Raw genomic sequence first — 16,051 nt, forward strand, 5'->3', positions numbered from 1 at the left:
GTTTGATTATTCTCAAATATTTTAATCAATAATGGGGCCTAGGTAGTTTAGATTTAATAATTATTGGCTAGTTGATATTGATCCAATCTAGTTGGTTTATCTCTTTGGCCTATGACGATAATTCTTTTATCGTCAAAGAGAACCACAAATCGATCAAAAGGGATTTTGAAAGTCTAGAATAAGCAAATGTTAAATAATATTTGCCTTCAAATAGATTCCATAAGAGATCTCTTCGATAAAGTTGTCACCTCACAATCATCTTTTTCATAAGACTCTTTCAAGAAAATTTGTTCATATTCTTCGTTGGATAAAGATTCTATCAAAGGTCGATTCTTGGAGATTTCCCTTTGATATTGAGTATATGAAGAGATCGCTCATTAAGACTCCTTTCTTATTTATTCTTTCAAAGGTTTTACTGGATGAAACTTATTCATCTTTTTCATATTTTCTTCTTGGTGAAATTTCTCCATTGGACGTTGAATCTTTCAAGGGTCGTTCGTTCATCGAGATTATTCTTTCAAAAGAAATTACTGGGGTTGATTTTTCTTCTTCATCAAAAGACTTCTTTGATGAAATTGCAAGAGATTCTTCTAGGTTTGAGCTCATCCCTTCATCTCCTAACAGTTGAAGCAACTCATTAAGTTTCTCAATGATTTCTTCTTTTTGGATTTTTTTTTCTGGAAGTCGTAAACATTTTCATCTCTCGATTTAAGGATTACATCAAGTTTCTGATTCTAATTCTTAAATCCTGGATATTTGTTAGCGGAGAAAGTTCTAACATGGCTTCCAAGATTTCTAAAGGTTGAAGAACATTTGTTAAAGTAACATTCATATTCATTTTCTTCACCTCGTGTGTTTATTCCCTCTTTTTTGAAATTTGGAGATACTTTATAGATCATTTCAAGTGTGTTCCACATTTTCTTGGTGGATTTAAAATTAAAGACATATAGAAATTGATTTTCATTTATAAATATAAACTAAAAAGTTCTTATCTTTGAAATCAATTTTGAACTTTATCTTGTCTTCTACGGTCCAAAAAAATCAGGTGTGTCTACGATTTCACCATTATTATTATGAGCAGGGAAAAAAGGACCACTAATTATTGTTTCCCACAATTCAAGATCAAAACTTTGAATACAATTTTTAAATCTAACTCTTCATAATTCAAACACATCGCCATTAAACGTTGGAGGTGTGTTTAGGAATTTCCTCTTGTTAAAAGAAATGTTGGAAGTCATCTTCCTCCTGAAATGATTAGTCTTTGAATAAGAGTTTGGCTCTGATACCACTTGTTAGACATGTGACTCCATACACAAGTGAGTAATATTTCAGAGTTTGAAAAATGTTGAGTTAAAAAAGTCATTTGAAAGTTTGAACACATTTCAAAACAATTGAGTAAATAAGCACAGAAAATATAAAATAACTGGAAAAGAGATAAGGGAAGAGAAATAGCACCAAAGAATTATACAAGTTTGGCCAATTGTCCTAGAGAATTATCCTTGAGATATCCACTAAACTTGAGAGCTTTTATAAGGATGTGCCCATGAACCTTCTTATACAAAGAAATGAAGATTTTAGGATAACTTCTAACCCAACAACGAACAAGACGTAGAGCAGTTAGTCTCAAAATCAAATACAGATTTTGTAAAGCCTAATCTCAAACCAAGATGGAGTTTTAAGTTGGCTATTCTCTGAACTTAACCGAGGTTTTACACACAATGACCAAGAACCTAACTGAGACTTTTACCAGACTGGTCTCGAACCTTTTCAGTTTTTACACCAGGCTGAACTTAGAAACCAAGGGATATTTTAAACAGGTTAATCTCGAACCTTTAGAGCTTTTAACTAGGTTGAACTCAAGAATAATTATGGCGATTTTCACTGACTGATCTTCACGAACCAAAACAGAGATTTTTCTGTGAGGAGAAACTCACGAACCAAATGGAGACTTCCTAAGACAATTCCCTAAATAAATAAGAGCTTTTTAACTAATTTAGTTCGCAACAAAAATAACGACGTCCTATGGAAAAACATTTACACAAGAGAAAAATTTACTCTTTGTAAATTTAAAACTTTTTCCTCACCCAAAACAAATATCCTACTTAGACTCAAGAACACTCTCGAACAAATGTGGCTAAAATATGTGAGAGAATATGAGAGATTTAGAGAGGTGATGAGAGAAATTAAAAGTGAGGTTTTTCACGTTTTAGGGATGCGAAAAGTGATAGAGAAGCTCTCTATTTATAGGTGTTGTTCCTTTTGGATTGACTATATTATGAAAAATAACATGGTATATTCTAGATGTTTTTGTGAAGAAAGGACACACGTGGCAACAAATGTCCCAGCATATGTTCAACATTTGGCTCTTGTCAACAGGCCAATGTTGTAGTTGTTCTGCGGATTTTTTTTCTGGTTTTTTCAATCAAATTTGTTATAGATTTGTTGCTATCTTTTAGCAATGTGTAAGACCCTAATTTTGACCCTAAGATCCCTTATGGCAACATGTTATTGTATAAGTGCATTGCCTCAAGGATCATAGCATGTTTGGTTCCTTAACCCTAGGGTTGGGACTTGTTTGAGTGATTTGAGATCATCAAGCATGCTTGTATTTTATGTTATTTCTTTTCTTATTTTATTACTAACCAAAAGCACAAAAATATGTCACTAACTCTTTTTATTTTGAAGCTCAAGTGATCATGTGCTTCAATGCTCCTAGGAAGCTCCTAGGCTCAATGCAATGGCTAGATGAAGATGAGAAAAAGCATGACAATGGTACACAAAGTTCCTAATCATCATATATGTCTCCCAAGTATCTCAATTTGCCAATTTGATCAAGATAACCCAAAGGGGCTTGAAAATTGTTTCCCAAGGAAACCCTAATTTCACTGTGCTTTGACTGTGCCTTGTCCATGAAGCAATCTCAACTTCTGATCAAATTTATTAAATGGAATTTCTTTCATTTATCATTTTATGCATATATGAGCCTATTTGAGGCCCCTCAATCATCTATTCATCAAGGTTGGAAGTTTGACTTTGAAAAAGTTGACCAGTCAAGTCATCTGACTAAGCTGAGGTTTAATGAGATATAACTCTTGATGTATTTGTCAAATGAAGATGACCCCAAACGAAAAAATGTTCCTAAGAACCATATGAACAACTTTAATGTTCATCAAAAATACATTTGAAGCTTGGAAGGTCATCATTCATTTCAAAACATTATAGGTCATTTTGGATGAAATCCTAATTTTTGGTCAACTTGCCAAGGGCATAACTTTCTCAATTTTTATGATTTTGAGGTGGGACCAAAGGCATTGGAAATCTTGAGTTGTCTAATTCAAATGTTATGTTGGACAAAATTTCATAATCCTAAAGGAAATACATGTTTCATTGCAAAACATTATAGGTCATCTTTGACCTAATTCATTGAATTTGAAAAAGTACCCAACTTCAAATGCCCATAACTTTGTCATAGAAAATCCAAATGATGCAAACTTTGAGTCTAAATTTACTATCTTGAAAGGGTATACAACTTTGATTTGGAGAATTTTTCATTTGAAGTTTGTATCATGAGGTCAGAGGGGTTTGATCAAGCTTACTTTTGGTTAACTTTTTCAAAGTGATTTGAACATGTTTTACACTTGAACTTTCCAAGCCAGTTGTGATCAATTTTCACATGTCAAATGGTTTTTTCCCAACATGACTTTTATTCCTTATTTCAAGAGCTTTCCAACCATTACTCACAATAGTCATTTGGATCTACCATTTGAGAGATTCAAATTTTTCTTCATTTATGTGTATTTTTGACATTTTATGTTAAAACTTGAGATGCAAGCCTTTTCCATTCCATGTGCACGACCAAATGCTTCCCATATGAGCTCAGCAAATCCCTGCAACCATTCATGGGCCTCTCACACGTCCACAAAGGCCCATGCATTCAAAGTTGCAATTCCCATGCACATGAGCAAAGTGTAATGATCAGATGCATTTACCTATAAATAAGAGCTTCCTCTCCTTCATTCAAAAACCCTTTGGAGATCCCACATGCTGCTGAATTGAAACCACAACCCTCACCAAAGGAATCACTCACCATTTTTCAATATTTTCGAGCTTAAGGAATCACTCACCATTTTTCAATATTTTCGAGCTTGAAATTCAGCAACATTAGTTGAGTTTCAAAGCTAGATTCCTTAGCCAATCATCTTCCCTATATTCAGAGACCAAAAAGGAGCAAAAAGCTTGAAGGATTCGTGGCCAGAAACTCACCATTTTTGAAGGTATAAGCTCAAACTGTTTGGATCTGAAACTCACAATTCAATGTAGTATTCTTGTGTTTTTATGGTTCTCCGAAGTCCTCATACTTAAGGCAAACTTTTGGTGCATTTAATTTTCCATTTCAAGATCAATCCGTGTGGACACCATGATTTTCTCCTTCATCTTTCTCTCAATATAGGAAGAATGAGAGGAATCTAATGGTACAGTGATGATCTACATCACATAAGCTTCATTTCCATGCCCTTGTTTTTCAGTTTTGATGAGATTCATTTTCCTGCAACTTCTGGCCGGATTCTGTTTGGTTGATCGGAGAAAATGGTGGTTTCCACCACCACCACCACGTGTACTGACCACAACCATTGGATCTCTCCCTCACGATCTAATCTCGTGCATCCATTCTAATTACTTTTTTAATTCATTGTGTTTCGCTGCTGACTTGAGTACATCATGCACCCTCAAATCCAGGCCATGTAACACGCCACGCCATTTAATGAGACGGATCTGGTGGCTCAGTTTTTTTCGCTTTATTTCATTTTCTCTTTATTTTCTTTTAATTCATTCTATTTTCAATAATTCATAAAAAATTCATATGAGGTCAGAAAAATATGAGACCAACTTTAAAAATTTTCTTGAAAAATCTAGTTTCATCTTATGATTTTTAATTATTTTTGTGACCTCATTTGATATTTTTCATGAATTATTTGGTTTTTAATGATTTTAATTCATTTTAAAATGCTTTCTGACTTTAGAAAAATACAAAAATATTTTCATAGCATCTATGGATCATGATAAGTCAATGAAAAATAGTCTCAACAATTTCTTGTTTGTTTTGAGATTATTTGAGATTTTAATTCATATTATGCTATTTTTGGTTGTTTTTAATTTATTTTAATTGCTTTCTGGCTTTAAAAATTTGTGAGAAAATTAGTCAAAGTTTGTTTGACTATGTTGAACCAATGAAAATTTAATTGGACTTATTGAAGTTGTTTTGAATTGAATTTGAGGTTCAACTTTGTTTGTTTGTTTTTTATTTGTATTTTCTTTTAACTCAAAAATTACCAAAAAAATATTATTGACTTCTTGACTTGTTATATTCATTCCTCTTCTGTTTGGTGTTGATCAATGTTGAATTGATTCAACTTTGATCAAATTCATCGGATCTTGTGGTTTGAGAATCCTTAAGGATCATCACCTACAGAGATGGATGAATTTGATCAAGGAGGAGTTATCCCTTGATCAATTGGGATTGGTTGTTGTCTTCTTACCCCCCTCCCTTTCATCTTCATCATTTTCTTTCCATTAATGGTCAATGAGTTAAAGTCTTGAGGTTGGTCTTGACAAATAGAAGTTTAATCTTCTTTGATCCAAACCAAACTCAACTTGATCCATGATCAAGTGAGTTATTTTGTGTCAAAGATAGGTTACTTCTTGGTCAAGCAAATAACCAAAAGTCAATACAAGGCCATTTCCCTCTTGTTTGGCATGGCAAGTTTATGGAGCTTGGCTTACTAGTCATGACCTCTAACTTGTGTTCTTTACCTATATTCTTATTGACCGGCCTCAGATAGGTGTCGCTACTATATTAGTCCACTTACGATTGCTTAACATAACGCTACATTGTCTTATGACAAGCTAACATAACTCTACTAACTACTAAGTTTAATTTGAGCTTTTAAATTCTTGTCATTTACTTTTAATGTCATTTATTTCTTGCTCGTTATTCATCTTGATTTTCATTTTACTCACTTGAGCACATATTTTATGTTTAAGTCATTTTTCTTTTGCTCATTTGAGCCCATTATTGTATACAAATATATTGCTATTTTGTGTTGTTTTTGTGTTTGTTTTGATGTGAACCAAAATACAAAAGGAGAAAGGACTTAGAATTAGGATTAAAAGAGTTCAAGGGCAACTAGGCCTCATGCCTTTAGAATGCAAAATATGTTGGAGAGCAACTAGTCCTCATGCTTTTAGAATGCTAAAATTCAAAATTGACCTCAAAGGACTTCTCCTCAAACTTATTCTTTGTCCATTCCCTTTATTATGTTGTGAGCTTTTTAATGTGTGCTTTTGTGTGATAGGAATCTCATCTTAAGATTTGGAAAAGAGGATCATTGTCATGAGTAGCCAAGTTAAGAGACAAGCCAAATGGAGATCCTAGGAGTTTGAATTCAAATTATTGATTGCTTGTTTTGTGTGCTAAATCCAAAGGAAAGGAGCATCTTGAGTCATCTCTATGACTCCAAGAAAAGGAACTCCAAGGGTTATCTCTTCCCTCTTATCTTTGTATGCTTTAGGAATAGCCCTTCTCTCCTCTCCCCCCTCTAACCAAACCAAAAATCATTTTCAAAACTTTGACTTTATTTCAAATTAGAAACCTAGGCCTTAGGCCTTTGAATTTTCAAAACCATTTTCATAAATACTCATTGTAAATAAACTTTAATCCAACTTTGACCTCATTTTGTAAATAAATTCAAACTTGTAAATATAACCCATTTCAAGTTGTTTTGTGGTTCCAATGGCCACTTGTTAAACTCTTTTCAAAAACATTAGTCATAGGTTTGAGTTATCATAGTGGTTGATGTAAATCTCACATCATCCTTAGTGTTGGAATATAAGCTTTTCATGCTTATTATAGGGTCAACCCCTCACTAGCATGTTGAAGTCTTCCTCGCATGGTGGATTGTTGGTTTAGGTTGAGTTTTCTCCCTTTGATAACAAAAGATCTTAAGGCTTTTGATTAAAATCATTTCACCAATCTTTGAAATTTTTACCATGAACTACGAGGTTTTGATCCTCCTTTGTGATGGTACGTAGGCAATGGGTTCATCCATTCAAACAATAAAATTTGTAAATATAATTTATTCTCTTCTCATCCCTCCAATCTTTTGCACAAATCTTTTCACAAATACCAACCTACAACACATATTTGCAAAAAGGGTTCCCTTAGAGTACTAAGGATGTTTTGGGTGCGTAAAACCTTCTCATTTCATAACCAACCCCCTTACCTAGATTTCATACATTTTTATTAGTTTTTTATTTGAAAAACGTCTTACTTGGCTTTTGTTCGCTTTTTAGCCTTTCCTTTGGATAAATAAAAGTGCGGTGGCGACTCGAATTGTATGTTGACTTTTGGTTTAATCTTGTTGAATAAACTTTAATGTCATAGTTAATAGGTTTTATTAATAAGTTAATGGAGAGATTTGGAAAGTCAAGAGACAGTGGGTAAATTAATAGTATTTACTAGTTATTATGTTTCCTAGAATAACAAAAGTTTCTGAGTCTGTATAAAGACCAAAAGTGTACTCTAATGAAAATACCGAAGTTTACAAATCATTCGTTCTTTCTGTCAAATTGGCATCAGAGCTAATGGCAAACATGATGAATCAAATGCCGTTGTCACGGCTAACGAAGTTAAATTACGAAAACTGGAGTATCCAAATGAAAGCTCTTCTCGGATCTCTAGACGCGTGGGAGGTGACCAAAGATGGGTTTGAAGAACCAACAGATGTTGAGGGATATACGGCAGCTCAAAACAAGGCGTTGAAAGAGACGCGATCGAAGGATAAAACGGCACTATACATGTTGTTTAGGGCTGTTGATGAATCAGGCTTCGAAAAGATTGTCGGTTCGACTACGTCAAAAGAAGCGTGGGACGCGCTAGAGAAAGTGTTCAAAGGAGAAGATCGAGTAAAGCAAGTTCGACTCCAAACTCTTCGTGGAGAATTGGAGAGGATGCAGATGAAGGAGTCAGAAAATGTATCTGACTACATCACGCGTGTACAAAAGGTGGTGAACCAACTCACCAGAAATGGCGAAACAGTAACTGATGCACGAGTTGTCGAAAAGATTTTGAGATCTTTAATAGATAAATTTGAGAATATTGTGTGTGCAATAGAAGATTCGAAGGACCTTTCGATGCTCTCAGTCGAAGAGCTCGCCGGTTCCCTCGAAGCACACGAACAACGTAAGATGAAAAAGAAGGAAGAAGGAGTAGAGGACGCAAATCAAACCAAGGAGCAAATCAAAGACAAAAAGGTACTCTTTTCTCAAAATTTTCGAGGAAGAGGACGTGGTCGTGGAGGACGTGACAGTGGTAGAGGCAGCAACTTCGAGAGAGGACAGTCGAGTCAGCAAAATTGGCGTGGCAGAGGACGTGGTCAAAGAGGTGGTAGGTCGAACCATTCCAACTTTGAATGCTACAAGTGTGGCAAGTATGGTCATTATGCGAAGGATTGTAACTCATTCAAATGTTATAACTGTGATAAAGTGGGACATCTTGCAAAAGATTGTCGAATCGAAAAGAAGGTAGAAGAAACAACCAATCTAACTTTGGAAGCTGAAGCAAATGAAGGTTTTCTCTTGATGGCTCAAAATGAGATCAACACAAATGACAATGTTTGGTATCTTGACTCAGGAGCAAGTAACCATATGTGTGGTCACAAACACCTGTTTAAAGAAATGAGAAAGATTGAAGATGGCAATGTGCCTTTCGGAGATGCATCAAAAGTGAAGGTCGAAGGCAAAGGAACGATCCGTTACTTGCAGAAGGATGTGTTGATTGGATCAATTCAAGATGTTTCTTATGTACCAAATCTTAAAACCAACATCTTGAGTTTGGGACAACTTACAGAAAAAGGTTATTCGATACTTATGAAAGAACGGATACTGCATTTGAAGGACAAGCTGGGACATCTGATTGCTCGTGTCGAAATGGAGAGAAATCGAATGTACAAACTGAATTTGATAAACGTTCGAGAAAAATGTTTACAAGTAAATGTCGAAGACAAAGCATCACTATGGCATCTACGCTTTGGTCATCTACATCACGCTGGTTTAAAAAGGTTGGCGAAAAGGAACATGGTGCATGGACTACCAGATATGGATTATGAAGGAAAGTTCTGTGAAGAATGTGTGCTTAGCAAACAAACAAGAACTTCATTTCAAAAGAAGACAGAATATCAAGCTAAGTATATCCTTGATTTGATTCACACCGACATATGTGGGCCAATCACGCCAGAATCTTTCAGTAGCAAAAGATACTTTATTTCCTTTATCGACGATTACTCACGGAAGACATGGGTTTATTTCTTGAAAGAAAAGTCTGAAGCATTCGAGGTGTTCAAAAGGTTCAAAGTAATGGTGGAGAAGGAAACCGACAGACACATTAAAGCAGTTCGATCAGATAGAGGTGGTGAGTATACTTCGACATCCTTTATGAAGTATTGTGAAGAGCAGGGTATAAGGAGATTTCTAACTGCAGCATACTCACCTCAACAAAATGGGGTGGCTGAAAGGAAGAATCGAACAGTCCTTGACATGGTTCATTCAATGCTTAAAAGCAAGAACATGCCAAAGGAATTTTGGGCAGAAGCTGTAAAATGTGCCATTTATGTTCAGAATCGATGTCCACATTCGAAGTTAGAAGATCAAACACCACAAGAAGCGTGGAGCGGACAGAAGCCAACAGTTTCTCATCTCAAAGTATTTGGAAGTGTGGCTTATGCACACGTACCAGATCAACGAAGAGCAAAACTTGAAGACAAAAGTCAGAAATACATACTCATTGGGTATGATGAGAAAACAAAAGGGTACAAGCTATTTGATCCCATAAGAAAGAAGGTGATAGTGAGTAGAGACGTTTGAATAAACGAAGCAAGTAAGTGGGACTGGAACAATTCGACAGAAGCTATCGTCGAAGTTGAAGAATCATCTGTCGCTGTACCATCAAACATTTCAAAAAATCTTGAAGATTCTGACAATGAAGATGAACCTACACAACCCAGAATGCGAAGTTTGCAAGATCTGTATGATTCGACAAGTGAAGTGCACCTTGTATGTCTCTTGACAGATGCTGAAAACATCAGCTTTGAAGAAGCAGTACGAGACAAAAAGTGGAAAAGTGCCATGGACGAAGAGATGAGGGCAATTATCCACAACTACACTTGGGAGCTAGTTGAATTGCCAAAAGGTAGTCAACCCATTGGTGTAAAGTGGGTATTCAAGAAAAAGATGAAGGCTCAAGGAGAAATAGAATGATACAAAGCGAGACTTGTTGCGAAGGGATACAAACAGAAAGCAGGAGTTGATTATGACGAAATATTTGCACCTGTTGCAAGAATGGAGACAATTCGATTACTCATATCTCAAGCTGCTCAATTCAAATGGCAAATATTTCAAATGGATGTCAAAACAACTTTTCTGAATGGTGTACTAGAAGAAGAAGTCTATGTTGAACAACCACTCGGGTACATGAAAGTTTGAGAAGAGAAGAAGGTACTGAAATTGAAGAAAGCGCAATATGGGCTGAAGCAAGCACCGCGGGCATGTAACACACGTATCGACACATACTTCAAGGAGAACGGGTTCGAGCAATGTCCGTACGAACATGCCCTCTATGTGAAGAAAAATGGAAGGAATGTATTACTTGTTGCTCTCTATGTTGATGATCTTATTTTTCTGGGCAGTAATGATCAGATAATAGAAGAATTCAAAAGCACAATGACACGTGAATTCGAAATGACAGATTTAGGCCTGATGAGATTCTTTCTTGGTCTGGAAGTTCGACAAGAAGAAACAGGAATCTTCATCTCACAAGAAAAATATGCAAAAGAAATCTTGAAAAGATATAAGATGGAAAGCTGTAATCCGGCTTCGACGTCAATGGAACCAGGAACAAAGTTGTCGAAATTTGATGGAGGAGAACGTGTCGAAGCAGGAAAATATCGAAGTTTGTTAGGAAGTCTTCGCTATCTCACATGTACAAGACCAGATATCTGATTAAGTGTAGGCATTGTAAGTCGATTCATGGAGGAGCCAGTTTACACACATTGGAAAGCATTGAAGCGAATTCTGAGGTACATCCAAGGAACAGTGTCACTTGGGATGTTCTACTCAAATTCAGACAAATACAAGTTGGTTGGTTACTCTGATAGTGATTGGTGCGGAGACATAGACGATCGAAAAAGCACTTCTGGATATGTGTTCTTCATGAGAAATACTGCATTCACTTGGATTTCTAAAAAGCAACCAATAGTAACACTTTCGACGTGTGAAGCAGAATATGTAGCAGCATCCTGGTGTGTTTGTCATGTAATATGGCTCAGAAGATTGATGAGTAAAATGGAGATAGAACAGAAAGATGCAACAATAATACAAGTTGACAACAGGTCAGCAATTGAGTTAGCAAAGAATCCAGTAAACTATGAAAGGAGCAAACACATTGACGTTCGCTTCCACTTCATTCGAGAACACGTGAAGGAAGGAAATGTCGAATTGAAGCATGTAGCAATAAGGACCAAGCAGCAGACATTTTCACAAAACCACTATCAAAAGAAATCTTCGACTGAGGCAAGAAATTGATAGGCATGATGAATAGAAGAAACATTTAAGTTTACAGAGAAGTTTTGTTGAATAAACTTTAATGTCATAGTTAATAGGTTTTATTAATAAGTTAATTGAGAGATTTGGAAAGTCAAGAGATAGTGGGTAAATTAATAGTATTTACTAGTTATTATGTTTCCTAGAATAACAAAAGTTTCTGAGTCTATATAAAGACCAAAAGTGTATTCAAATGAAAATACCGAAGTTTACAAATCATTCATTCTTTCTGTCAAATCTATCATTTAGAATTTGCCAAATATAGAATTTCATTGGTTGGATGAAAATGATTGTAAATCACCTATAAAAACCACAACATTGTTCCATAACAAAGCAAGATCTCCAATAACAAAGCCTCCCCTGCTTAATAAGCACTAAAGGGGAGGATTCAACTATTTTTTTTTCGAGCAGAAAATAAAAAGAAAAAAAGAAAAAAAAATATGTCGGGAAAGATAGTTATCCCAGTTGTTTCTCTTATCCTCGTCGTAGGAGTTGCCATCGGCGTTGTTGTCGTTGTTCACAAAAATGGTGAAGATCCTGAGATGAAAACTCAACAAAGATCTGTTCAAATCATTTGTCAAAATGCAGAAGATAAAGATCTTTGCCAGGACACTCTTAAATCTGTTAATGGCGTCGAATCCGCAGATCCAAAGGCATACATAGCAGCGGCCGTGAAAGCCACCACGGACAGTGTCATTAAGGCTTTCAACATGAGTGACAGACTCTCCACGGAATACGGTAGCCAAGATGGTGGCATCAAGATGGCTCTTGATGACTGCAAAGATTTGTTGCAGTTTGCTATGGACAGTCTCGAAATGTCCACCAATTTGGTTCGTGACAACAACATCCAAGCTGTGCATTCCCAAACTCCTGATCTCAGGAATTGGTTGAGTGCAGTTATCTCTTACCAACAAAGTTGCATGGAAGGATTTGATGATGAAAAAGATGGTGAGAAAAAGATCAAGGATCAATTTCATGTAGAGTCTTTGGATGGTGTACAAAAGATCACCAGTGTTGCACTTGATATCATGAGTGGTTTGTCAAACATCCTTCAACAATTCAACTTGAAGCTTGATCTTCAGCCTGCTTCTCGTCGTCTTCTTGCTGAGGATATTGACAATGAAGGATTCCCTACATGGTTCTCTGGTTCTGATCGTAAGCTTTTGGCTTCAATGCAAGGAAAAGGATGGAGATCAAAGGTTGTCCCTAATGTTATTGTTGCCAAGGATGGTACTGGTAAATTTAGAACCATTAAGGAAGCTATTGCTTCTTACCCTAGTGGAAACAAGGGAAGATATGTTATCTACGTTAAGGCCGGTGTTTATGACGAGTACATCACCGTCCCTAAGACTGCCGCTAACATTCTTATGTATGGTGATGGCCCTCAAAGGACTATTGTCACCGGTAAAAAGTGCTTTGCTAATGGTGTCAAGACCATGCTAACCGCCACCTTCGGTAATTACTTATCATTAATAATTTTCATTTCTTTAATTATATTATATTATCAGCGATGCTAATTGATCATGCATGCATGCAGCCAACACTGCTCCTGGATTCATCGGAAAGGCAATGACATTCGAGAACACAGCCGGTCCTGATGGTCATCAAGCCGTTGCTTTGAGAAACCAAGGAGATATGTCTGCTTTCGTCGGTTGTCATATCCTTGGTTATCAAGACACATTGTATGTTCAAACCAACAGACAATTCTACCGCAACTGTGTCATCTCTGGAACCATCGATTTCATCTTCGGAATATCACCAACCTTGATTCAACACTCCGTGATCATCGTCAGGAAGCCTAACATGAATCAATTCAGCACAGTTACCGCTGACGGAACAGCCGAGAAGAACATGGCCACAGGTATCGTGATCCAGGATTGCCAGATCGTTCCAGAATCACAATTGTTTCCAGTGAGATTCCAAGTAAAATCTTACTTGGGAAGACCATGGAAGGCATACTCAAGAACAGTTGTGATGGAATCCACCATTGGTGACTTCATTCATCCAGATGGTTGGTTCCCATGGACAGGTTCCAACTTCGAAAACACACTTTACTATGCTGAATATGCCAACACTGGACCTGGTGCCGATGTTAGCAAGAGGATCAAGTGGAAGGGTTATCGTGGTATCATTAGCAGGGCTGAGGCTAACCAATTCACTGCTGCTGAATTTCTTAAGGCTGGACCTCAGTCTGGAGCTGAGTGGTTGAAGGCTATTCGTGTTCCTCACTATCTTGGCTTCAAAGCTTGAAATTTTTAGGACATGTGAATATGTCAGATGGCACACTACAGACAAATTATTATTATTCGTAATTATCTTTCCTATTTTTGTCTAGGAGATCCACCAGAAATACTGAAATTTGCTCGAATTATAGTTTACAAACATTCATTTGTTTGATCTTTGTCTTCATTTTTTATATGATCAATCAAATATAAATTACAATTTTGACAAGTTATTACAAACTTAATCTATACAAATAAGTGTTTTATTTTGCTTAATCCATATTGTATATAACCAATCAAATGCAAGGGAATAATTGATCATTCATGAAAAATAGTTATAATTAATAATGAAGTTCGTACCTAGCTTATCATAGTCAAGACAATTAAAAACAAATTATTAGGTTTAAATATAAATAGTCTTATTTAAAATTTCCTGGTATTTTTATTAAAATGTTATGTGGAGTAACATTAAAGTTTTACATTTATCATTTTTTTACGGATCTAATGTGAATTCGATTTAAATGATATATCTAATTATTTTCATAAAATTTAACAAAATATATTTATTTTTAATTTATTATGATTATAAGATTTGTTTCTTATTAAAAATTATAAGAGTCTATCTTTAGACTATTTTTTAAAGCTCCATATAAAATTATCACAATATTCTCTTTTTCTTATGTTATGATAAAAAATTTAAAGGCAAAAATATATTTTATTATATAACCTAATCTCAAGAGGACATGTCTTAGAGATTAAAATTCCATCTATATGAACATATAATACAAATAGTATTGATGACTTCTCGCCCTTTAACAACTTAATTTCTTATATGGTGTTGTTTGATCTTCCCTTTTTAGGTAGGTCTGAATAAGAATTTCACTTGGCTCTAACCTAATGGAACTGTTAGTAGGCTTGAAAACCGTAGTTTGGTGTTTGATGGATGGTGGGATCACTAGAGGTGGCTTATCAATGGGATCACTAGAGAGAGAGTTTTAATCATTGTTTGATTATTCTCAAATATTTTAATCAATTATGGGGCCTAGGTAGTTTAGATTTAATAATTATTGGCTAGTTGATATTGATCCAATCTAGTTGGTTTACCTCTTTGGCCTATGACGATAATTCTTTTATCGTCAAAGAGAACCACAAATCGATCAAAAGGGATTTTGAAAGTCTAGAATAAGCAAATGTTAAATAATATTTGCCTTCAAATAGATTTCTTAAGAGATCTCTTCGATAAAATTGTCACCTCACAATCATCTTCTTCATAAGACTCTTTCAAGAAAATTTATTCATATTCTTCGTTGGATGAAGATTCTATCAAAGGTTGATTCTTGGAGATTTCCCCTTGATATTGAGTATATGAAGATATCGCTCATTAAGACTTCTTTCTTATTTATTCTTTCAAAGGTTTTATTGGATGAAACTTATTCATCTTTTTCATATTTTCTTCTTGGTGAAATTTCTCCATTGGACGTTGAATCTTTCAAGGGTCGTTCGTTCACCGAGATTATTCTTTCAAAAGAAATTACTGGGGTTGATTTTTCTTCTTCGGTCCAAAAAAAACAATTTTGAACTTTATTTTGTACTTTATTTTCAGCATAAATAGTAATTTCATACCTTGTTACTATGCAGATCATAACTTGAGCTACGAGGATCGAATTGATGTGTTCTAATATGCGTTGGAAAGCTGAGAGGATAAGCTAAAAGTTTTATGTTGAAGTCAAAAGCTGATTCTAAGTGAAGGAGGAACAAATAATTCGTTGAAGTTCCAGACTTAATTAAAATAGTTAATTTGGGTCAGTTTTTATAATTTTCGGGTCGGATCCTATAAGGGCCCGAATTTACCTTTTATTATATTAGGTCTTTTACAACTATATAAATGATAATTCTGAATTTTGATGAGACAATATTGCTTAAAAAATTTCATGGAGAGCTAATTCCCAAAGAGCTGATCTATTGTATTCGAATTCCATTTTGAGGTTTTTATTAATTTCAGTTCAATTTCTTTTCAATTCTTCCTATAAACTCGTTTACTTAATTCGGTTACTTTCGTTTGTTTAATTCGATTGTTTCTTATAGGAAAGATTTGATTAAATTTGATTGTTTGTATGATCCTTAACTATAATCACGTTAGCGTAGCTTTTTCGTTATCGTGTTTGATTAAGTCGCAT

The 16,051-nt window shown here is 35.3% G+C and overlaps 2 protein-coding genes across 2 annotated transcripts; both read left to right on the top strand.

The window, feature by feature from the left end:
* Positions 1-11,079: 11,079 nt before the first annotated feature.
* Positions 11,080-11,764, top strand: LOC127129686 (secreted RxLR effector protein 161-like). The gene is made up of 2 exons (XM_051058826.1): positions 11,080-11,556; positions 11,705-11,764. The coding sequence occupies exons 1-2, from the start codon at positions 11,080-11,082 to the stop codon at positions 11,762-11,764; spliced, it is 537 nt and encodes a 178-aa protein (XP_050914783.1).
* Positions 11,765-12,005: 241 nt separating this feature from the next.
* Positions 12,006-14,051, top strand: LOC127132565 (pectinesterase). Its single transcript, XM_051061519.1, has 2 exons — positions 12,006-13,107; positions 13,190-14,051. The coding sequence occupies exons 1-2, from the start codon at positions 12,093-12,095 to the stop codon at positions 13,900-13,902; spliced, it is 1,728 nt and encodes a 575-aa protein (XP_050917476.1). The 5' UTR covers positions 12,006-12,092; the 3' UTR covers positions 13,903-14,051.
* The last annotated feature ends 2,000 nt before the right edge of the window (positions 14,052-16,051 follow it).

Source organism: Lathyrus oleraceus, chromosome 3 (assembly GCF_024323335.1).
Source record: "Lathyrus oleraceus cultivar Zhongwan6 chromosome 3, CAAS_Psat_ZW6_1.0, whole genome shotgun sequence".
NCBI lineage: Eukaryota > Viridiplantae > Streptophyta > Magnoliopsida > Fabales > Fabaceae > Lathyrus > Lathyrus oleraceus.